The sequence below is a fragment of the Notothenia coriiceps genome, unplaced genomic scaffold (assembly GCF_000735185.1).
Source record: "Notothenia coriiceps isolate Sejong01 unplaced genomic scaffold, NC01 NC01_scaffold00007524, whole genome shotgun sequence".
Lineage (NCBI taxonomy): Eukaryota > Metazoa > Chordata > Actinopteri > Perciformes > Nototheniidae > Notothenia > Notothenia coriiceps.
Genome location: NW_011340225.1, coordinates 100751 through 124404, shown reverse-complemented (window position 1 = coordinate 124404; position 23654 = coordinate 100751). Strand labels below are relative to the sequence as shown.

Sequence of the window (23654 nt, the reverse complement as noted above, 5' to 3'; positions counted from 1 at the left end):
CTGGGGAGTTTTCATGAAAATATCGGACTTATCTTATGGATTGCTGTGCATTATAATGTTGTGTAGTTTATACTTTATTCCAACTTTAAATATTTTAATACCTGAACACACTGCTGCTGTGTTAAATAATTTCCCAGTTTGGGATTGATAAAGTGTCTGTCTATCTATTTATTTATTTAAAAGATTAAAAAAACACACCTATGTATTGTCAAGCTAAAGGTGATACACAATATAAACTGTATACTATTATTTTTTCAAAGACATGTTACATTTCAAAAGCATATATTGCTATGTTTAGGACAAACAATTAAAAACTGCTTTAATTTAACAAATTCTACAATATAAAAGTGGCAGATTTGCTTTATTAAACAGAGCAGACCTAGGTTGCATACCAACACAATTAGGAACATGCTCACATCTTACTATGTTGGTCTGAAGAGCTGAAGCATTCATACACAATGGATACAAACTGTGTTGTCTCATTCTATATCCTGTGAGAAAATGATATACATTTAGCATTACAAATTCGACAAATTCTCCTGAGGAAGATATGAATAATCAACAGATTTGAATAGAATCTCTAACATTTTCATGTAGAATAAAGACAAAAGAGTGATTATGCAAATTACATTTATTGAAATGTGAACCAGAAGATGAAGTCTCAAAGAATGTTTTAAATAGAAGGACATAGAACAAAAAGGTGGATAATAACAAAATCCATTAAATGTATAAGTAAAGACATTTGGTCAAATTAAATGACGCTGAGCCAGTGATAACAACAACGCCCAGCGTGGATGAAGCTCGTGCAGGTCTTTCTTCATGAAAAGTGAAGGAGCGCAAACGAGAAAGCTTCAGCGAGAGCAAAAATCTGATCATTGAGAAAGAAGAAACAAAAACTGCAAACAAAAACCTATGTTAAAACAAAACAAAAATACTTATAGTTTACATGATTACACAAATGATTTGTTTTATAACTTTTAGTTTTATTTTGCTTGACTCAGTTTTTTTTTCTTTTAAACTCATAGTTTTGCTTTATTCTGAGAAAGTGTTGCTTTATCTTTGATACAAAACGAATCCCATACAAAACTACTTGATGTAAAGGAAAGGTAACAAATGCATCACATTTTGTAAAAACAAGTTTCAAAGACATAGCTTGGTATGTTTTTATGTTATTAAGCTGACAGATGTTCACTTTTGGTTTCCTTGATAAAGTCCTTTGTACTTCTCATCCATGTAAATGTATTCAAAATTAAGCTCCTCCGTTAATTTTAGACCTTTTTAAAACAAGAGTTAAAAAAACAATCTCAAATCAGATGAGAAGGTTAAAAGCTCTGGAACAAATGGACCTTGTCAATTGCCAATTGAATGCCTGCAGTAATGAGGTAGTAGCATTTTATTGGTGCAAGATGTTAAATGGATCCAAAAATCAACACAATCGACTCCATTTCCCTTACCTGGTTGATTGCCCATTCAGAATGGAGTATTGGAAATAGGGCTCAGTGGACATACTGTACATGCCTGTGTGCTGCGTTGTTTGATTGCCCTATTTAATAAAGGATACTAAAGCATATATTCCAAGCTTTTTACATATTAAAACTAGGAGTGACATTTTGAACGCAGATGTCAAGGCCAGGCACTAAATAACGCCCCTGTCCTTGTTGTCATTCTGCGGCATCTGCCCCATAACTCGTGTCACTGCAGGCTCAGGGAGCGTGGAGGCTGTTGACAGGATGTCAATAAGGGTGTGTGTGTGTGTGTGTGTGTGTGTGTGTGTGACAGACAGAGAGAGGCTGGCCTGGATAAGCGTTTGGGATGTGAATCATGTTAGCACCTCATATCACAAGACTTGGTTGAAAACGTCTTCAAGTCATACTAAATGCTCGCTTCTGACTCCTAACCTGATCAAAGAGACATACCATTTTAAACTTCTTGACTTGACGGTATTTTTGAAAATATCTTTACATTTTTAGAATTTGAAGCTCTCTAGTATGAGCGGAATTGTGTACAGTATGATCCCATCTAGTTTCATTTATGTATTTGTTCTTTGTTCACTTACGTTTAAACATCCCCTTTTGTTTTTTTTAAGACAAATGGTATAAAATAAAGGTTGGTATTATTTTGATTGGTTATATTTTATGTAAATAATCCTGTCTTCCCTCTACTGTATATGGTACAGATGATTATGGTGCACTTCTCTCTGTTGTGTGCTCTTCTCAAAATCAGTAGTCCAATTAGGCTGCCAAAAAAGCTAATTTTCTGGACCGTGGAAATCTAATGACAGTGGCTGGAAGTAATATCAATGAGTTTTCTGATGAATAATAACTCATTATCATGCCCTTTGTCTCTTCACTTCCTCATTATCTTGTCTCATCACCCCCCTGCCATTACCCCCCTATCCATATCCACCTCTTCCCATTTTCTTTCTCTCCCTCTTGCTGTCTCCAGGTCTGATCGTGTACCTGGGGATGATGGTCGGGGCCTTCGTGTGGGGGGGCCTGGCTGATCGGATAGGCCGGCGGCAGACGCTGCTCATCTCCCTCTCCATCAACAGCGTGTTTGCGTTCTTCTCGTCCTTCATGCAGGGCTACGTCTCCTTCCTCTTCTGCCGCCTGGCCTCCGGTGTGGGGTAAGAAGACAGATGGGTCACACAGGGAGAAGAGAGACCACCACCACTGTGGCACGTCAGCTGATTTGACAAGCGGGCAATGCCATATGTCAGAGGAGAGATACAAAATTAAAAACATATATTGGGGTTTAAGGAAATCCCCCATCATTCTTGGTTGTGTGCAGTTTGGCAACTTTGATAAAGAAAGACACTATAGGCAAAAACATCCTATTTGTGGTCAACTTTCAGAGTTTGGCTATTGCTCCCATTACAACATGGTGATTATGGGTGTTTCTGCCATTTGGGCAGAACATTTCCCTCTTTCAAAATGAAGTCATGGTAAAACAAATCTCTGCCCCTGTTTGATTGCAGAACTCTGAGTCTGATTATTGCTATCATTTCCCTTCTGACTATAGTGGCTAAAATCGGTGCTTTTGATTGGAGTCATCCATTATTGGTCATTTTTAAGACTTCATCTTAATTCCTATTCAACTACAAGGCTGATAAATTGTCCCCCTATTATCTAAAAAAAACCCAGTCTTTTCTATTTGTTGTGTTAAATGTACTTCCTTTTCATCCTTCCTCCTTAATTTGTTTTTGATTTCACTCTTTTTTCCTAGCAAAACTAATTTATATTCTTTCCATATTCACCACGGTTTAAAGAAAGATTGTCTTTTTCGTTTTCTTTCTTCTCCGGTGTTTCTCCGCTCTCTTATCTCACCTATTATTTTCTTATCCTCCCTATGGATCCCTTATCTTGCTCTTCTTTTAATTGTCTTTCCCTTTTTAATTCCTGATTCTCTCTTGGCTCCACAGTATTGGCGGCTCCATCCCCATCGTGTTTTCCTATTACTCCGAGTTCCTGGCCCAGGAGAAGCGAGGAGAGCATCTGAGCTGGCTCTGCATGTTCTGGATGATCGGGGGGATCTACGCCTCCGCCATGGCCTGGGCCATCATCCCACACTACGGTGAGAGAAACAGACCAATCACAGGCCGGGAGTCAAGATCCAAGGCAATATGTCTGCCTGTTAGCAAATGTGTCAGTTAGATAAACAGACATTTTAACTCTTATCTGTGGAAATTCCATTTACATTAGAGACTTTTAAACTAACTGAATACATAAGTAGCCTACTCTACTTTGAAATACTTGTTCTTGAAAAAGCAAATGGAAAATCGAGTTAAAGGTTTAATATGTAACATTACCAAATTATAATATCCAAAAAGGACTAAGCCTATAGTATGTTATGTATTTGGTTCAGTTGTCTATTTTTTCCCAAAGAGAAATCAGTACCGGTAGTTTCAAGAAAAATGTAATATTCCCCAAAATGTGTCAGCGTTGAAGAAAGTAAGCTTGCCGGCACTCTGCCACGATTGTTGTCATCAGAAATGCCTCGGAGAAACACTGATTTGTATTATTTTACGTACCTGTATGTACCAGGTTTTTTTTTAAGAAGAGGATACGTCTAAAGGGAATTTGTCTCTCTCCTCAACAAAGGTTGACTGCAATTACAACAATGGTGGTTAATGCTTCGCACATTCAACATTTTAATAACTTCGAGCACCTGTCCAGAATTTTGAGTTATTTCTCTTATTACAATTGCTGATTGAAAAAAACAGGTCAGTCAGATTGCAGAATATTGTAAATGTAAAATTAAGAGAAGAGGAGAGCAACTTACCAAACCATACTGGAGCAAACCTGACAACTAATTGCTGCAGTTTAAGGAAATATACAGACCAGGGGGCCTCATTTATAAAGCCTTGCGTAGGATTCACGTGGGAAGGTTGCTTACGTAGGACAAAGCAAATAAATACGCACAGACATTTTCCGATTCATAAAACACTGCGTATCGGCGACAGTAGGACTTCCGTGCGGCACGTCCTACACCGGTTTCCTTCTATAAATCACAATCAACTCGAAATGTAGCGCAGCTTTTGCAGGCTTCACGTAACGCCCATATTTGCCTATAAATAGACAAAGAAACGCCCCGTATTAATATTCATTTCGACTGACTGCATGGAGAAGATAGCAGGAAATGATGACAGAACAGCTAAAAAAGACATCTCACACCGTGTCAGATTTTGGTTCTTTTGGGGAGGTGGAGATAAATCACATTGTTTGGTGGATGCAGTTTGAACCAGAGTAGCAGCATGGAGGTCGGATAGTCACCAAAATAAATAAATAAGTGGTCCGAAAAAAGTTGTGTATGTGTATGACAAAATACACATAACCTTCCTCAGGCAGTGTGTTTGTGCCGGGGACAGGAGACCCCCCCCCCATGATGAGAAACTGTAAGAAAGGGGGACCCCTGCGGAGTGGAGTCAATTCATGTTTATTTTTGTATTTGGTGGTTTGTGTTCCAGCTGTCGATCAGCCGCAGCAACTCTATATCCACCAGTTAAAGGAAATAAAACTAATGTGTTACAATTTACCACATGGTGTTCTTAGTTTCCATACCTCCTGTGTTTTACGAGCAACTTATCAAGTCTTAGCAAACAGCATAAAACATGATTAAACATGATGGTATATGAAACCATGCTCGTATCTTTACAACCTATAGAAATGGCTTCTGTCCTTCTGCATACCGCATCATTTATGAGAATACATGTCGTAACATTAAGACAACATATACGAGGTGGTTTTCAATAACATCCGTATTTATTTATTTCTCCAAGTTAGGTTTTTGTGTGCACTGAGGAGTCTCAAACAGGCGTTTGGTTAATCATTTTAAGATTGGCTTTGATCAATGTTTGCAAATTAATTCTTCACATACGATAAATGAGAGGTAACATTTTATTTATGGTATTATTTCCGCATATTTCTCTCCATTCTTCCTTCTGCCAACGGTGTCGCAGTTTCTCGTCTCTCCCGTTTTTGTGCTTAGTGCGTACGCATGGGTTAGAGTTTGCGTAGAGGACCGCACGTTTTCCCGCCAAGTTTGTTTTTTATAAATCGCAAACATTGCTTAGAAACTGGCGTACCCCATCTTTTGAGCGTACGCACCGTTTATAGATGAGGCCCCAGACCATTACAGTATGAATAGAGGAAGTTTCCTGTGCACTCAATTCAAGTCTTGCAGCTGCCTCTCTCACCTCCCTCTCACACCTCCCCTCTCTCGCTCCTCTCTCTCACTCCCCTCTCTCACTCTCCTCTCACACCTCCCGTTTCTCATCCCCTCTTTTAGGCTGGAGTTTCCAGATGGGCTCGGCCTACCAGTTCCACAGCTGGCGAGTCTTTGTGTTGGTGTGTGCCTTCCCCGCCGTGGCTGCTATCTCCGCCCTCACCATCATGCCCGAGAGCCCCCGCTTCTTCCTGGAGGTACGCCTGTCAGCCCCCACCACACACAGTCTTTGTTTAACAGCTTACTTGAATAAATTTGACCTTAATGAATTCATAAACAATATTGAGAACTCAAACGTCTGGAAACTTGCAAAGTGGAAGATGCAAAATGCTGCTTGCACACTTTTTCAGAATATTTTGAGTAAATCAATATGTGCATATATACATGCTGGAGCAGGCTAAACAGCAAGGCACTGTGAGAGGCGTAAATTAATGCTGAAGGTTTTTTATCTCTGTTCAGTTTATTGGAAATATTGACACACTAAAAAGTAAACAAGGGAAGTAGAGATAAAGTTAGTTAGATGAGAGATTGACTACTTTTCTTCAGCCATGAGCATGACCGTGGTTCAGTATCAATCTTTGGACATTAAAGCATATAAACATGTCACAGTAGAGGCACAAAATTCAAATATGAACCTCAAAATAAGCACATTAAGGCCCCTTTAAACCTTAATTTCCAGGGGGGTTCAGTACAACATGAGGGATTACTAACATGTTAATGTTCTTTTTGTTTCTCTCCTCCAGAATGGGAAACACGACGAGGCGTGGATGATTCTGAAGCAGGTCCATGACACCAACATGAAGGCCAAGGGATACCCAGAGAGGGTCTTCTCTGTAAGTCACACTCAATGCTTCACACTTTTGTCTGTATGCAGGAGAAAACATGTTCACTCAGTGCACATGTGTGTCTGACTGCAGGCTGACACACTGCAGCAGGTTTCCAGCTCTGTGCTGCATAACATTAGCATATTAATGAATTTAAAACAGATTTTCTTTAAACTACTGTAATCTCTTAAAGCTTCAAGCTGCACAGTTCACATTAATGCTTAACTGAAAATACGGGGAGAAAATGCTTTAGTACGTTTTCTTACCACTCGAATGAGCATAATTATAATCACTGTTTAATAAAACATAGTTTTCATGGTGAGACATTAGGCAGATCAGGTGCCTCATTATTAAGTGGAGCCTTTTTCTGTGTTGGGGTAGTGTGACAAGGGAGAGCAGGTTTGCCATCTGTTGTAAATATAGTGCACAGAAATGAAAATCAAACAGTGTTGAAAAATTCCACAATTAAGGATTTTGCATTGTGTATCTTATAATGCATGCTGAGGACAATTAAGTATTTATAACACCAGACTGCAAGACATGTTCATCTATAGGTCTCTGACTGACTATCTTTCCATTTACTGCAAGAAACATTCATACAATCTCAACAAATCCCACATTATTAAAAAGGTTTTGCTGTTGCTTCCAGGTGACCACCATCAAAACGGTGAAGCAGATGGATGACCTGGTAACCCTGGGAGACGGTGCCGCCTGGCATCAGAAATGGAGGATTAAGCTCACCTCACTTTTCCATCAGGTGACAGTTTGTTTCTTATTCCATTGTTTTCTTATTTAGCAATATCAAGTGTAAAATACTCTATTAGGATTAGTATGATTATTTTTAGCAGTTTTAAACAACACATTTGAACAAACAAAATCAGCTCAGCTTTTTGTTTTTGTGGACAGTTTGTATTTATTAACAGGACGTGTTTATCTCTCAGTTTGTGCTGCAGAGGCTTTATTTGCTTTAAGCCTTGAAAAGGATTTTTTGGACATGTGGTTTATTTCTTGCAGGTGATAGGGAAACAAATGTTTTCTGTATCATCCGGTGTATGCCTCGTTTTTATCACTACTGCCTTATTCTTTTGTTCTCACTGTGTCTCTTTCTTTGTGTGTGTTCTCTCAGGTGTGGTCTAATTTCCTGACAGTTTTCTCCCCCGAGTACCGCCGCACCACCTTCATGATGATGGCCGTGTGGTTCTCTATGTCCTTCAGGTAAGATGAGGTTAAAGAACGGATCACCCCTACAGATTTGTCCGGGTTTTATTGAGATATATGGTACAGTTCACACCATAGATATATATAAACACTAGATGACTCACCCGCGCTGCTGGCCAATGGAGACCGACGTTGCCACATGGCGGCCATCTTGCCACAGGCAGCTCGCTCATTCCTAACATTATGTCTATGGTGCACTATTGAAATAACCGTAGATAGCTCAATTTTCAACCAATTTTCAAACGGTTTGGTTTGTTATAAACATCAAAGATGTAGTTATGATACTGCATACTTATAATTATAATCATGAACTTGTTGTCTCCTGTATCATAGCCATGCTAATACCGTTTATAATAAACCAAACCGTTTGTAAATCCGTCAAGATTTCAGCAAGTTAAGAGTATTTTTGTGCAGATCACTCACCTTACAACAGCTGTAGCAGTAGTTGTTGACTGTGGCAAGATGGCCGCCGTTGAGCTACGCTGGCGGCTCCCCCTTGAGCCATCTAGTGTTTATATATATCTATGGTTCACACTACCAAGTGACATTTATTTATGTATTTGCTGCTTTAGTATTATCGTTGTTTTGTGTTGGCGAAACAAGAAGTGCTAATTTGTCCAACATTACCTCCATGACATGTTAACCGTACAATACGGCTAATACACAAGAGTTTCTCTCCTAATAGGTCAGAATAAAAATAATTAAACAACAGAGAAACCATGGATTAAGTTTGTATGTCCTGTATTATTGGAATACCACATTGTAAAAATCCTGCATTGCAAATCAAATCTTACACATTTACAAGTTTCGGTCAAAAAAAAAGTATTTATTAAACAATAAAAGTTACAAATGAAGTATATCCTTTTCCTGGGAACATTCATGCATGCTGTAACAATAGAGGCCTCATCTTATTCCAAAGCCCTTTTTAAGGTTGTTTTTTTCTGACAGCAGTGCTCTCTCTTTCTCTCTGTCCTCCTCCCTCTCCCTCCCTTGTGCAGCTACTACGGGCTGACTGTGTGGTTCCCCGACATGATCAAGTACCTCCAGAAGCAGGATTACGCCTCACGCACTAAGTTTTTTGCCAAGGAGAAAATAGAACATGTCACCTTTAACTTCACCCTGGAAAACCAGGTCCACCGCCAAGGAGAGTACTTCAACGACAAGTGAGTCCGCTAAATTATCTCGTTTGTTTTGGAAGTGTGGAATGAGGGAAACATTTCATTTTGAATTAGGTTACATGATAGTCAGGTGCCGTTTATTCCAATAATATTACATTTGAATTATTTCCAACTTTTGTCGGAGGAATTTATTCACAAAGTCTTTATAATAAGGTGGATGATAGCCAGCCAGATAATAATATGAATGAGGATACAGCTAAATGTTTTATTCTGAGCATTGCTTTGATTTCTTGTTCGTTTCTTAACAAGTCTTTGAAGGTTTCTTTTATCTTACCTTTTCAACCTGAACTCTTTTCAATGTCTTTGCATCTCTCTTTTGTCTCCCTCCATTCCTCACTCCATCTACTTGTTATCTGTCTGCCTCAATTTCTCCATTCTCATCAGGTTTATGAACCTGAAAATGAGATCCATGGTGTTTGAAGACTCGCTGTTTGAGGAGTGTTACTTTGAGGACATCACCTCCAGCAACACCTTCTTCAAGAACTGCACCTTCATCGCCACCCTCTTCTACAACACAGGTAAGACACACTCACACCAGTAATCACTAAACAGCTTGAGCAAGTGAAGGTGCATCTAAAAATGTATTTTTTATCCAACAAAGGATGAACAATTGTGTGAAACGTTCTATAAAGTACATTTTTGACATAAATGGAATCCTATCTGATGCACAAATGAGTGGAAGATGTGCTGTGTGGATGTAATGCAATGCAGGAAAAGAGAACAACTTTGAACAAACAAAGAGAGGAAGACAGAAGACCGGCTGCCCGAAGGGAGAGGTGACGAAGTTTGGAATCCAGTCCGAAGAGAGTCATCACAATTTAATCAAATAAAATCAATAAGTTGATCGTGGTGAATTTTCATTATGGGCATAAACTTGAATATTGACTTGAGGAGGATGAAGGCCTGATCATTTATGATAACCTTATTTATGATAGTTTTTTTGCTTCTTTGACATGAATTAGAAAAAGCGAATAAACTCAGCTTTAAAGATCTAAATGTGGTGAAAGCTGTGCATTAAACCTCTGGCAGAACACACCATTAACAAACATACTGTACATTTGATCATGTCTGCTCCCTCTCTGCCCTGATTCTCTCTCTGCTATTTATAGTGCTTTAAATATCTCCTTATAAAACGTTCTCTTAGGTAAAGCTATTGGCACAATTCACTCTTGTGTGTAGCTGGCTGCAAATGCAATCTCATGAAGGGATTGTGTCACATTGTTGTTATCTAGACAGATTGGAGGTATTTCTATTCATGTTTGTTTATTATATCCATCTAGTAAGCGCATAGTCACCTGCACCATGGTGGAAAGTAGCAACGTAAATGTACTAAAATACTGAACTCAAGTATAGAATTGAGATCCTTAGTTCAGTATTTAGATTTCCTGTTACACAATGTCTACTCAACTACATGTCAGAGGTAGATATTGTTATTCTATCTGCATACAATTCCTTTTTAATTTAACATGCCTATTGAAATATCAAAATAGGCTCTGCCTTAATTTTAATCATAATAAAATACAGTAAACAATCTGCCAATCTGAATAATGATAACTTTGTTGATATATTTTGATACTGATACCTGCTGATTTAATGCTGAAACCGAAGTCCATTTTGAATATGTGTAAACATATATATGTATACATATTTCTACTTATTTCCCCACTGACTGCAATTTCACATAGTCTTGCTATTATAAATACAATGGCGTTGGACATCTTTTAATATTTGCTTCTAGCAGATGCAGTATTTCTCTCTCCTTCCCCTGATGTGTGAAAGAGCAGCACAATCTGCTTCAACTGTTTGTCAAAATGGCTCAATTACTTTCTTTTTTCTCTCCACTGGCTGACTGGCACTATCCTTAACGCAGCATTGCAGAGCTGCTATGTCTCCTAGCAACCCAGGCCGAATCCACCATTATTTTTGCTTTAAAAATGCAGAGCTGTCTCTCTTCTCCAACCGTCAGATGGATTTCTCTCCACTGTAATGACGGCAAAAGATGTCAGATGTAGAAAGCCAGTGGGGATGGACTGGACTTTTGTACAATTTAGAAAAAGGACACTGCCCGCCATAGACTCAGCTTCTGGATCCACAACACAAGCTATATCAGCCAGGCCGTGCTGTCTTTTGTTGTTGTTTTAAATCTTAACACACGTCAAGCAATCACTCACAGCTGCTATCAATGCCACCCAGGGGCTCCTCACTAGAATAGTAATTAGAAACGTGTTTGCTTATTAATGCTCAATCGCTCTTTGGGCTCCCTGCTCAGAACTTAATGCTGTCTGAAAGTTGCCAATGTGTACCTTTTATTGTCACACTGCGGCATGATGGGAACATACCACACGGTGTCTGCAGCTGTATAGGTGTTACGGTACATCATGGCTGCGGTAGGTACTCGGGCAAAGGCTCAAAGGGCAATTCTTCAAAGACAATACAGTGTATATGTAAGATTACTGCATTTGATTAGTCCAAATGTTCACTTAGTCACTTCTCTGCAAACCAAAAGAGACCATTTCTCAAGTTATTCAAGTCAAGTTAATTAAATTGACTATAAAGAGGGTTTTAAAATGTGTATGAGACCTTTTTTCCTTTGACACTTTCCACACACAAACCCGTTTACAGGAAAAAACTAGAAGAGCAACAGAGAAGGAATACCAGATGTACAGAATATACAGCTAGCAGTAAAGAGCTTTAGGCAGTCTAAGTATATTGTAATGTTTTAAGGATAAACCTCTCTAGTCAAAAGCAGTGAGCATATACATTGTTCCAAATAAAGCTGGACCATTTTCAGTTTCTCTTAGTCCATCTCCCCTACTTCTTTGCATTAAACATCTCTCTGATTTGTTTGTGATGTTCCCTTGTCTTTATGTTTTAACAATACATTTGACAAACACATTTGGCTGCATAGAATGGTACATTTAGAGATTTGTTTTTATTTTCATTTTAAAGCCATAGTCATGTTGTTTTGCCATTGTTAAAAAAAAGACTCATTACATTTAGCATTGTGAGAGTGTCTTAAAGGAAATAAACAGGAAACAGGAAATTGTTTTGCGGAACGTTTTATTGTCACAAGAAATTCAGGATTTGCACGAAATGAACACTCAATACACAGGAATAATAATGATTACATTGCTTGCTGTGTTTTACGTTTTAAAAGACTTGGTTTATTAGATCGCGAAGTGGAGGATTGTAATTTATGTTTATCTCGATGCCTGCACAATGAAGCCACTCGCGTAAAAGGGGGCCGCTTCGGTGCGTAAAGTTTACTCTGAAAAAGGTCTAATTAGTGGGACTGAAAGGGAGACAATCCCGGCGGAATTTAAACGGAAACACTATTTAGTATGTTCACAGTTTCACCTCTAACGTTGCAGGATGAAACGTGGAAAGAACGCATTTCAAAATCCAACGTTAGAGGTAAGATCGAAAACGAGTTTAAAACGTATGCGCATCAAATAGGTTACTTGCACTCACACACTTGTGTTATCTAATGCATACAAAACACATTTGTAGATTGTCTTCGCAGTATGTACTGTGCGGTTTAAGTTTAACTGGAAACATTAAATTCAATCTCCTGGCGCTCTGTCCATGGTGCTGATCATTGGCGGGAGGCGTTTGCATAAGAAAAACCCAAAACAACTTCGAAGTATTGCGGATAAAACTGTTAAAAAAACTGATGAAAAAAGTTAGGTAAACTATGGTGATATACTGTATGGTTATTCATACATGTTTTCAAGCTAATACTAGGTTATGTCATGACATTTGACCTCTTGATTTTGAACACATGCTACATATCTGTAAAAAAAAAAAATTCAACCTGACGCAAATTACGTAACGTGAAATCTACCTATCACGTGATCTTGGACAGCTTATGACGTCACGCCCACCAACGTCGTATTCTATGACGCAGCTTGCCTTTGTTGTGGCTGGAACACCAAGTATTTAGAGTCTAACGTTTAGACCTTATCTCAGTACCAGTTGCTGTAGCTGACAGGACACACGTGGCTCAACTTCTCTTCCTTTTTTTGTGCGGAGTATAGAGAAGACACTTGTTACATTTTACAAGACTCAACTCAACTCCATTTAACCGCCTTCATCCACCAAAATGCCGGTCTTACATGTGGGCTTAGTTGTGGTTCCTTGGGCCACCAAAGTTGCTGGTAGTCTGTTCAGGTCTGGTCTGAGACTTTATTTCCCCAGTTCACCTATCACTGTACACCCAGCAGAGCCTGTGATCCATGAATCACCGATAGACAAATGTTTGAAACCACTAGCCCAAACAGACTTTGGGATCAGAAGCTACAGAAATCTCAGGTTGAGGTTTCAGGATGCTGCCAGCCAGCCTAATGGTCTGGACTGTTTAAGAAAGGAAACTCATCAAGAGAAACTACAGCAAACAGAGAGTGAGGGGCTTAAGCTTCCTCGTATTGCTCTCTTCTTGTCTCTTTCTCTGTGCGATTCTTCCTCAAGAAATGAAACCGACAGGGACAATATTGAAACTCTTGACCCAGAGCCATCACAGCCTGTTAGCAGAGAGTCAAAAGAAATGGAAACAGTACTTTCTTTAGCCAAAGCCAGAGTTGCAACTGCTTATCTTATCACCAAAGTTGCTGTTGTGTCCCTGGCACAAACAAGAGCTGCTAATGTTGTCATTTTCACCCAGGCAAGACTTGTTGAGTTTTCCTCCAGGGCACAAGCAGGAATTGCTAGTTCTTTTTCCATGGCGCAAACAACAATTGTGGATTTCTCTTCCATGGTCACTGAAGAAACTGCACCTGTTCTTGTTCAGGCTAGAGCAGTGTTGTCAACTCATTTCAACATAGCCCAAGAAAGAATTTATCCATTTTTGTCCATGGTACACACAAGAATTGCCCCTTTTTTGTCAATGGCACAAGCAAGATTTGCAAAAATGTCAATTTCTTACAGAGCCTGTTCAAGAATTGCAGCCGTTTTTTCCAGAGTACAAGAAATTATTGAAGCTTTGTTAGACAGGGTCCAAGTAGAAATGGAAGCTTTATATCCATGGTTTGAATAGAAACTTCTTTCAGGCCTGCCACTGTTTTAAATCCCACTATGTGCTGAACAATTGGTAGTAGTCATTATTTCCTGATAGACATTAAATAATGTATTTCCGCAAATGATGGTGGCATAAAACATTGTAGTGAGGGTTTTTTCCGGGTTCTTCGGTTTTGTCCCACATATTGAATCATGTAAAAAATAATAATAACCCAATAAGTTATTTCATGTAGTAGTTATTTCATCACTCACTTAAAACAATATATTTACACTTGTAAACATTTCCTTTTTCAGAGTTTATTTATGGCACACAACGTCGCAATTGTAATGAAACAACAGCACAACATTTCCGCCACTCATTTTCTCTTTACAGAAAAGGGTAATTGTGCAAAAAAACCAGTTTTAAATAAAAGTTTGTTAAAATAATATATCTCTCTTCTTTTCCTTTCCCGTTATTTTTGATCCACTGGTATTCACGCTATTGTGATCATGATGTAAAAAGGTTTTAAACATAATTTGTTCCTGAAATTCACTTGAGGGAAAGTGTTCTCTTGGCTTATTCAAACACAAATCTAAATACATTTTCAAAATCAGTTAGTTATTATTATACATTATTTAGTCTCTGGGTACATGGCCCTCCAATTTTTCCTCATCTTCCATTATAAATTAGGAAAAAAACAGTAGTCCCTCGTGCCTGAAAACTTAAATGATAAGGACATGTACAATCAAGTATTTATTAAATAGGAACTCATAGCAGGTGAATATTAAAGATAGGTATGCTTACGCTGAAAACAATAACTATGACCTTGATAAAAATGTGATTTCTCATGTGATCTCAAAATGGTAAAGGTGTTCTTTTAGATACCTGCTATTAAAAATATCAAGACTTTAAACAAATCAAAACAAATGTTATGGCATATTTCTTTATTATAGTGCCTATTAGACTTTCGACATAAATGGGACTAACTTTACTTCCTGCAGGTGTTTCACATTTAAACCTTTGACCTGTAGGGATTTAAAATGTCCTACATAAATAGAAGATTAATCACGGGTATCTTTGTCCTCCCATCCTATCAACACGTTAACCTTTTCGTCCCACTTCTCTGCTCCGTTTCTGTCCCCTCCTTATCCCCTCCACCTTCTTTCTCCTCAGATCTCTTCAAATATAGGTTGGTCAACAGCAAGCTCATCAACAGCACTTTCCTGCACAACAAAGAGGGCTGCCTGCTCAGTGACGTGAGCGACGAGAACAATGCCTACATGGTCTACTTCGTCAGTTTCCTGGGCACCTTGGCTGTGTTGCCAGGCAACATCGTCTCCGCGCTGCTCATGGACAAGATCGGACGGCTGAGGATGCTAGGTAATATGATCGCCTGGCCACATTACTCAGCAGCACCTTGTGTATTCAAGAAGAGAAGAATGAGAGCTAGAGGAATCACTTTTTGTGTATCAATTACCTACAAGGACTCACCGTGTGTTAGCTTGACTTCTTGACCAATACTTGAAGAATCCAAAAACATATACAATTGCAGTACACTGGTTTATACTTAGATGCAAAACCAAACAAAATACTAACAATAAAAGCAACAATGGATGATGAATACAAGTTAAAATACAGGATGCTAAACATGCTATGGAGTAGATAAAAACATTCAAAAGAGAAATAGGCTACAGTGAAGTATAAAAATAGTTAAATACAAAAAATAACCAAATAAAGATACAGTTGAAAGCATTTACCATAAATTCCAACAGGGTCTACTATTAAGGCCTTTCGCAGATGATTTCATTTATGAAGAATCATTTTAAAAAGATACTCTTAGTCATCGATCAAGAAAATAAGATTCAAGTCCCAACATCATTTTTTAAATCTTAAAAAAACTGCTTTTCCAACTGTTCAGTTAATAGGCAAAGCAGGATTTCCCTCAGTTTTTATTAATACACTCCTCCACCTTTCGCTTTCTCCCTTTGTCTACCTCCAGCGGGCTCCAGTGTGATCTCTTGCATCAGCTGTTTCTTCCTGTCCTTTGGCAACAGCGAATCAGCCATGATTGCTCTGCTCTGCTTGTTCGGAGGAATCAGCATCGCTTCCTGGAATGCGCTGGATGTGCTGACTGTCGAACTCTACCCCTCTGACAAGAGGTAGGCAATTTAGGCAGGCCCTGAAATCTCATTGACACCACAAAGACACAGTCAGCGGTGCTGAATGACGTGGCTAATGATGTCAGACGAGTTGCCCTGCAATGATTGGTTGGCTTGAAGGGATAGATGACATTGTGGGGTGAAATCATTGGCGGGGCATGTGATGTGAAGCACTTTGCTGCCTTGTTGCCCCCTAATAATGGATTTAGTATGATGTGTTCTTACTGCAATGCAACCATGATGCAACATAATGTATAAGATAACATGTGAATAGTGTTGTGGAACATAATTGAAGCATTTTTCCAATACAAGAACATGTCGTTTTGTGATGCCCATCTGTAAGAGATGGGAACAGCTTTTGAGTTTTTATTTTAGAAGATGTAGCTCCACCTTGTGGTTATATACAGTCCATTCAGTCCATACAGCCGTATGATGTACAGTACGGCTACTACTACTAATGTAGTGTAAATGCAGATAACACTCTTAAACACTGTTAGATTTAGACTCGAGCTGTTAATTTCTCTGTTTGGCATACAGAGTAGAGATACATCTTCCAATTTATCCATCATTTCCCTGCTTTTTCCTTTGGATGTATTTTATCTTGTTGAAGGGAAGATTCAGTACAAATTCAGAATACGTCTCTTACCTTTTGTGCTATTTATCAATCAAGATTGTTTTGGTTGCAGGCTGTTAGAGATATATATATATTGGTTGTATAGATGTTTGGCTTCTCTATAATATAGAAACTAGTTGTGGTGCCTGAAAAAGCCATCAAAATGCGATGTCTCTTAACAGAAATCATCAGCTGATTTCTTAATATATTTCACAGACCTTGTTATGAGAAGCTTGATGTAGGAACTTTTTTTCTTCTACCAAACTGCACCCACCAACAGTAATATCTTGCAGAAGGAAGCTTGCATCACTTTAACTCGCTGAAGTTACAGCTCGACAGAGGAGGATGTCAAAAATGTTTTCATCTCCTTATAGCGCAAGATTAAATCAATGATTGATATATTCAACACTCTGCAAACATTAAACTTTATTATATTATTAAACAACAGACTGTAACCTGACTGTTCTGCTTTTCTGCCCTCTTTCTCTTCTCAGATGTACAGCGTTTGGCTTCCTCAACGCCCTCTGTAAATTAGCGGCTATTTTAGGGATAAGCATCTTTACTTCATTCGTTGGTATCACCAAGGCAGTGCCCATCATCTTTGCCTCGGGGGCGCTGGCGGCGGGAAGTTTTCTGGCCCTCAAACTACCGGAGACGCGGGGTCAGGTGCTGCAATAGTGTGGCGCTTCAACTTTCCCAGGGGAGGGCAGATGAGTTTTCACAACACTGTGAATGAACAGCTCAAGAGCCCTCTAAATCCTCCTCTCTAACCCCTCCCTCCAAATGATGGAGTAAAGTTTGTACACATAACACAATGCAAAAGAGCGATGCAGATCTGCTGTAAATATTTAGGACTTGGTTTTATTTGATAGTGAAGATGTGACGAATCAGTAGATTGGTCCAATAAATGTTGAGACAACATTGCTCATAATTGGTGCCAAGGCAAAAGTAATATTAACTTGTTCAGTGAGAGCATGACATTTATTTCCCCTGGATTATTATATTTTATTTAGATATACCCACCCCCCAAATACAAGTACAGTACTCACACCTGGGGTTGGAGGTCAGGGGATGGGGGTTCTTGATAATGAGCCATGAAAATAGACTGACCACTAGCCATTGTTACAGAGTTCTCTGTAGTCACCTCCATTCAACTCACCTGTCAAGTCTTGAGTACTTTGCCATTGTTGGACATCAAAAATGCCTTGATTTAAAGCATTTTTTACTTTGCGGGTTAAAACCAGGACACAGCGCTTGGCTTGCTCTAAAAACTAAAACCTGTCCTCATTTTTTATCTCTAGTAGAGGCTTTTTGTGTTGGTGTATGGACTTACTGCCATTTTATAGATTATAGAACATTCCAGGTTTGTTTTTGTTGTCAGGATGTGACAAAGAGAAAAATCAAGCCCCTTATTTCCCTTTAAGACATTGTTTCTTATCACCTTCAAACAACCATGAGATCAATTAAATCAGTTAATGGATATGTTTTCCATACCAGGTTAAAATGGTGTGCAGTCATGATTTCATCACATATTACGCTGTTTGTCAAAGTGTACATTTAAAGCACAACCATTTCCCAGCGTGAAAGTCCATAACATTTTCTTGACTTGATGAAAACGTTCAGAATCTCACATTCAATCACCACTTTTCAATCACACTGTATATCCCTTTGTAAGAAATGCCTTTTGAGTACCTCTCCTCCCAGGCTTACATTATGTTTGTGTCTTATAATATAGGCCTATGTTTTGAGGGTGTTATGCATGTCACAAAGTATGTATGCACATTTATGAAAATTGAGAGTACATCATGTAAACAGCATTAGGGACAAGTTGATTTTGCTCACTGGTTAGTCCGGTTTAAGTCACAGTAATATTTTTTATTTCTAAAGACAACACTGAGATTTGATTCTGCTGTTGGTAGCAGTAATATGAAGGTTTCTCGGTTACCTTATCAAACTCTTTCCAGAGATCACTAAATAGGAAGTTCTTAAAAATAAAATATTTATTTATTGCGTTAAATCAAACACAAACGTGGGAAAAAATACAGGTGATGTCAAGGGAGAAAAATCACGGCTTAGTTTATGATGGTTTCAGTGCAGGTGTGTGAGAACCGACAGGTGAACTATAATCTAATTGTTTGTGTGAACTGAATGTTTATATAAATGTGAGTGTACTTTTTAGTGCAATATTGAACCTCTGTGCAATATTGAGATTTTATTTAATTTTGTATGTCATTTACCGTTTCATGTATCACAAACACTATTCTGATTTGTAAAGTGTTGTGGGGTAGCTGTCTTATAAAGATAACTGATCATGGTGTGATAACATGCTGGACCTAACCTGTTTTTTAATAAGACAGGCTGAAAGAAAATATTTAAATTGTTGTAAAATACTGCTCCAAAATAAAAAAAAAAGGAAAGGTGACATGCAGCAGAATTGTTGTTTTAAATGTCCCTAATTGGGGAGTTCCTTGGGGCACACAACATGTTAAATAGTGACTATTAACTGCAGGTGAACATTAGTTGTGGGCTACTGAGGGTATGGATTTGGAGTGCACTGGGACCCTGTGTTTACTTGTGCTTTATTATACAGATGTAGCTTGTTATAACATGAGATTCACCGTAGGGAACTCACTGCCAAGGGCTGATTCTCATATATCCCACATTGATAACAGCACAAAGTGTTGGCGACAATTGCCACATTCCCCTGATTTACAAAAAGCACGGATGATATGTTCACAATTGCATGGTATAAGAAAAAACAATCATTAACACATCAGATTAACAACAACAACGTTTTCGTCCAAACTGCCATTTTGTAGGATAGCAGCCATACGTAGACGCAAGACAGTTAAATAAATAGACAACCCATTGCACTAAATGTACATTGTCGTACATGCACAATTGTAAATGCCTCAAGATCTTTAAGAAACAATCTAATGCAGCCTTGCTAGAGATTTAATGAAGAACAAGGTTAGCGTTTAGCAAGAGCACAACGACCAAAACATACCAAATGATAAGATTGTGAACATGAGTGCAGTTGTGAACATGAAGTGCTTCGAGCTTTGACGACATGCCCCTTACATTTCACTCCCTTATTCTCACACTGATCTAACTTCACATTTGAAATCATTATTCATGAGTTTGCCATGAGTATCACCTCTCATTAATTATTGCCAAATATTTTCTATGGCCTGAGTTTACACATTATACCATCTACTCTCTGTTATAGATATAAATATATGTAAATAAAAAATACTTATAATGTAACTAATAAGATTGCTCTTCAAACATTTTGACCCCTGGAAATATTCTGCAGTAAAATATAAAAATATATATATATTACTTGACTTATGGTAGGTGGTCTGCACTGCAAAAATGATGGCTACAGAAGCCAGGATGGCAAAAAAGTCAGAACATTTGCCCAAATTCCCTCCTAAAAGCACATTGATAGTATATAAACGCACATTAACTGTAAATTATAAAAGTCAGAAGTCCTATTCTCTGTATGTTTTCCTGTATCATCCCTACAATTTAACAGCAACAATGTCAAGATAACTGTATTTGTTCAACATTGGATGCTGTTTAAGCGCTAACCTTTCTCAGTGACTCAGTTCAGGCTACGTCCAAGTTAAAAGTGTCTCTCGTAGATACATATCTTAGCTTATGTTACAGGGTTTTTTGTATAATTGCCTGTGCAACAGTCAGTCGTGAGTGCAAAAAGTTAACAAAGCAATAAGTGTTTGGGTATTTGCCTCTTATTCTCTTCTTTGAAGCTATTGGGAATTGGAGAACACTACTATATGCTGGCCTTGTCCACTAAAATGCTGTGTGTTGGCTTAATAATGACACAGGACTTAACAGCTAACCACCTTGTGTACTCTCTAAAACAACCCTAATTATTGAGGCTTTTTTTCAATAAGATTGCAATGCCATTAATTAAATGTAACAAAGAATTTATCACCTTTGTCATTGTACTGTGCTGTAGAATCTGTAGTTGATTGTTTGTAATAGAGACTGTTTGTGAAACCATGAATATACAAAAAAAAGTTATAAAAAAGAAGTGTAAATGAACAATGATGTATGTTGTCTTTGGTTTTGTGTATTTTGTAAATGAGAATGAAATATAAGTAAATACATCAATGTTAAATACCGGTTATGAAACATAGTTAGCCTAAATATGACAACATCAGTTCTGTTTAAAGGTGTGTGAGATTTTTCTTATATTTTATCATTGTTGATTTTTGATTGGGTTTGCACTGTGCTGTGCAACTGACCCTTTGGAATCACAATGGATTACAAAGAACCACGAAATAAACAAAAAGTATAAAAAGTCCATCTTTGTCAAGCCTTTATGTCTGTTTTTTTACGATTATAATAGAGACTACAAAACGTTAAAAGATGCCTTCAGCTGCAACAGGACTACGTAGGCTTAAAAACTACACCACCCAGTGTTCTGGCACTTCCGGTGAGTGTTGCGTCACAGTACCAGAGTAGCAACTGACTTCACTAGCAAGGTGAGTAGTTCACAAAAACACTACACTTTATCTTCAAGACTAGATAAAATGTATGAATAAACACATATATATGGTATATTATCGTGTATGGAGCTTTTCGGTTTGAAAACGCTGACAGTCACATTTTTCTTACGTATTGTTTGTGTGATGTTTATTATGAGAGCTAACGGCTAATGCTAACAAACAAGGATGAATTAAGCTACCTAGCTATCACAACAACTAAAATTGAAAGGCATTAAAAGACGTGGCACCAGTTTTAAAAACATCATTGCAGTTTTGTGTGATGAGATGCGTTCTGTGTGGACAACACAGACTTTCTAGTTATCAAACGCGAGGCTTTTCTATGGATCTGATCTACAGGCTAATGTACTAGCTCAACTTCCAGCTAAATAGAACATGTTCGCGAATGGCAGGTTGTAATTGACTCGCGATTATTTTGGGAGATTTTGCCGTGGGATTGAAATCTCTGGTACACATGGATCCGTCCCGATAATTAATGTAAACTTTAGTAATAGCCACACCTGTATTATATATTGCAATTCAATAAGTGCAAGAGAAGAGTGGCCACCCCACCAACATGTATCACTATTTATTTCTTAACATAAAACACAAAGGCAACAAATCATCTCAATTTGAGAAGATGAAAACTGAAAAATGTTTGCTCTAATTCAATTATCAAAGTAATTGTAGATACCTTTTTTTGTAGCTTGATGTAGCTGTTATTTATTTCAGATTAAATTAAACCAATGCCATTATGATTTATATGCACGGGTTGGAAAACAGGATGACCTCAAATACAACCACACAAACCAAGACAAATACACAAGGTTTAAATGGATGATTTATTTTCTTCTCTGCTGTAATTTCTCAACTATAATGTTTTTAGGATTATATATCTACTGATCAAACTTAGTCTCTCCTGAATCTGTTTACTCTTCTTACATTTCGGGTATCTTTAGTACAAAGCATTCAGTGCAGCACCTCAAAGCTTTTTATTAAATCAAAATGCCTTCCATACAATAAATATATTTCTGGTCATTAAATCGCACATCTTCTGTATTCATACCCATCTTGCTTTTCATAGGTGGTCTCTTGCCACTGCCTCTGATGCTTCCTTCTGTTCTCCGCTGTGTTCGGCCCGTCTCTACCAGTCTTTCCTTAAGCCGGCCTCTGGCCCACTTCAGACCGCACATGGACCCAGACCCGAGCCGGCCCGTTGAGAGGTCTATCAGAACTAAGCTGACCGACCAACTTACACCGGACCACCTGGAGGTCCACAATGAAAGCCACATGCACGCCGTGCCCCCCGGCTCAGAATCACATTTCCGCGTCCTGGTGGTCAGCTCCCAGTTTGAGGGTCTGCCATTGATAAAGCGTCACCGTCTGGTTAATGAGGCTCTGAAGGAAGAGTTGAGTAGCTGCGTTCATGCACTGGCTATCCAGGCAAAGACTCCTGAGCAGTGGGGGAGTAATCCCTCTTTGGCCAAAAGTCCACCTTGCCTGGGAGGCTCGAGGGGAGATCACACGGTGGAGGAGAAACTGAAGGCCGGGCGGGAGTGAGAGTCGGACTCATGAAGCTGTTGGACTGAACTGTGAAGAAGGCTGGTGAATGCTGCACTCGAGGCAAAGAGAACTGTCATCAATGGAATGACAGTCAGTATTCTCTTACAGATTTCAATACATACATTTGTTTCTATGGTTATTCTATCACAATAAAATATGAATCATAAACATCCAATCCGGTGTATCTGTTTACAGAGGTTAAATCCGTGGATAGCAAAAAGATATGCAGGTCGCAGTGGCACTGGATTTAGGAAAATGGTTGTGCTAAAGTTTCCAAAATCCTGTTTTAGTAAATGTGGATAGTGAGTTATTAGATTAGGTTCTAATTTCTTAATGCCTCGTGAAATTGACATGTGATGCATGTGCTTTGGAGTTTAATGTCAGTACCGCATGCTTAACACACGAGGGCAGTCTGTGCTCACGTTATGTGACGAACTGGATTGGGCGAGTTGGCCGATTAAAGAGATGTCTTCATTATTCACCTGCAAATGTTTCAGTCAGTTTTTCATTTTTATATCTGGATTGTACATGTAGTCTATAAATAAATACAAAAATAACACAATTGAGTGATACAATAAGTTACCCTTAGGACTAACGTGTGAGAAATTCAGCTTCCAAATATATTTTATAAAGCTAAATAAATCGATATTTAAAATCAAAGGTTTTAGTTCACTGCATGGAGGACACCATAATTAACAATTGTCTCTGTAATCAATTGGTTCAAATGTTTTGATATTATTATCTAGAACATTCTAAATCAATGCTCAAATATATTAATTGGTTTAATATTGTTCAGCGTTTCATAACATTTCAAACCAAGCCAGAAGGTGTGTGTGTGTGTGTGTGTGTGTGTGTGTGTGTGTGTGTG

The 23654-nt window shown here is 38.4% G+C and overlaps 2 protein-coding genes across 3 annotated transcripts in view; both read left to right on the top strand.

Annotated features, from left to right (window-relative positions):
• Positions 1-21042, top strand: part of sv2a (synaptic vesicle glycoprotein 2A) — a 49178-nt gene extending 28136 nt beyond the window's left edge. Inside the window, exons 3-13 of the mRNA XM_010769585.1 lie at positions 2446-2626; positions 3422-3573; positions 5788-5921; positions 6468-6557; positions 7198-7305; positions 7675-7763; positions 8765-8929; positions 9329-9462; positions 15111-15317; positions 15937-16096; positions 17204-21042. Coding sequence (XP_010767887.1) covers positions 2446-2626; positions 3422-3573; positions 5788-5921; positions 6468-6557; positions 7198-7305; positions 7675-7763; positions 8765-8929; positions 9329-9462; positions 15111-15317; positions 15937-16096; positions 17204-17387 — 1604 coding nt within the window. The 3' untranslated portion in view covers positions 17388-21042. The remainder of the gene's footprint in view (positions 1-2445; positions 2627-3421; positions 3574-5787; positions 5922-6467; positions 6558-7197; positions 7306-7674; positions 7764-8764; positions 8930-9328; positions 9463-15110; positions 15318-15936; positions 16097-17203) is intronic.
• A 67-nt stretch (positions 21043-21109) lies between these two features.
• bola1 (bolA family member 1) lies at positions 21110-23275 on the top strand. 2 transcript variants are annotated; one of them, XM_010769584.1, is made up of 2 exons: positions 21110-21223; positions 22375-23269. In XM_010769584.1, exon 2 carries the CDS (start codon positions 22415-22417, stop codon positions 22781-22783), a length of 369 nt encoding a protein of 122 aa, XP_010767886.1. In that variant the 5' UTR covers positions 21110-21223; positions 22375-22414; the 3' UTR covers positions 22784-23269. The 2 variants fall into 2 exon arrangements, with proteins under 2 accessions (XP_010767886.1, XP_010767885.1); XM_010769583.1 differs by having other exon boundaries at positions 21142-21223; positions 22308-23275.
• The last annotated feature ends 379 nt before the right edge of the window (positions 23276-23654 follow it).

Coding starts and splice junctions, on each gene's coding strand:
- bola1 (XM_010769583.1), top strand. CDS start 22,331: ATGCTTCCTTCTGTTCTCCGCTGTGTTCGGCCCGTCTCTACCAGTCTT.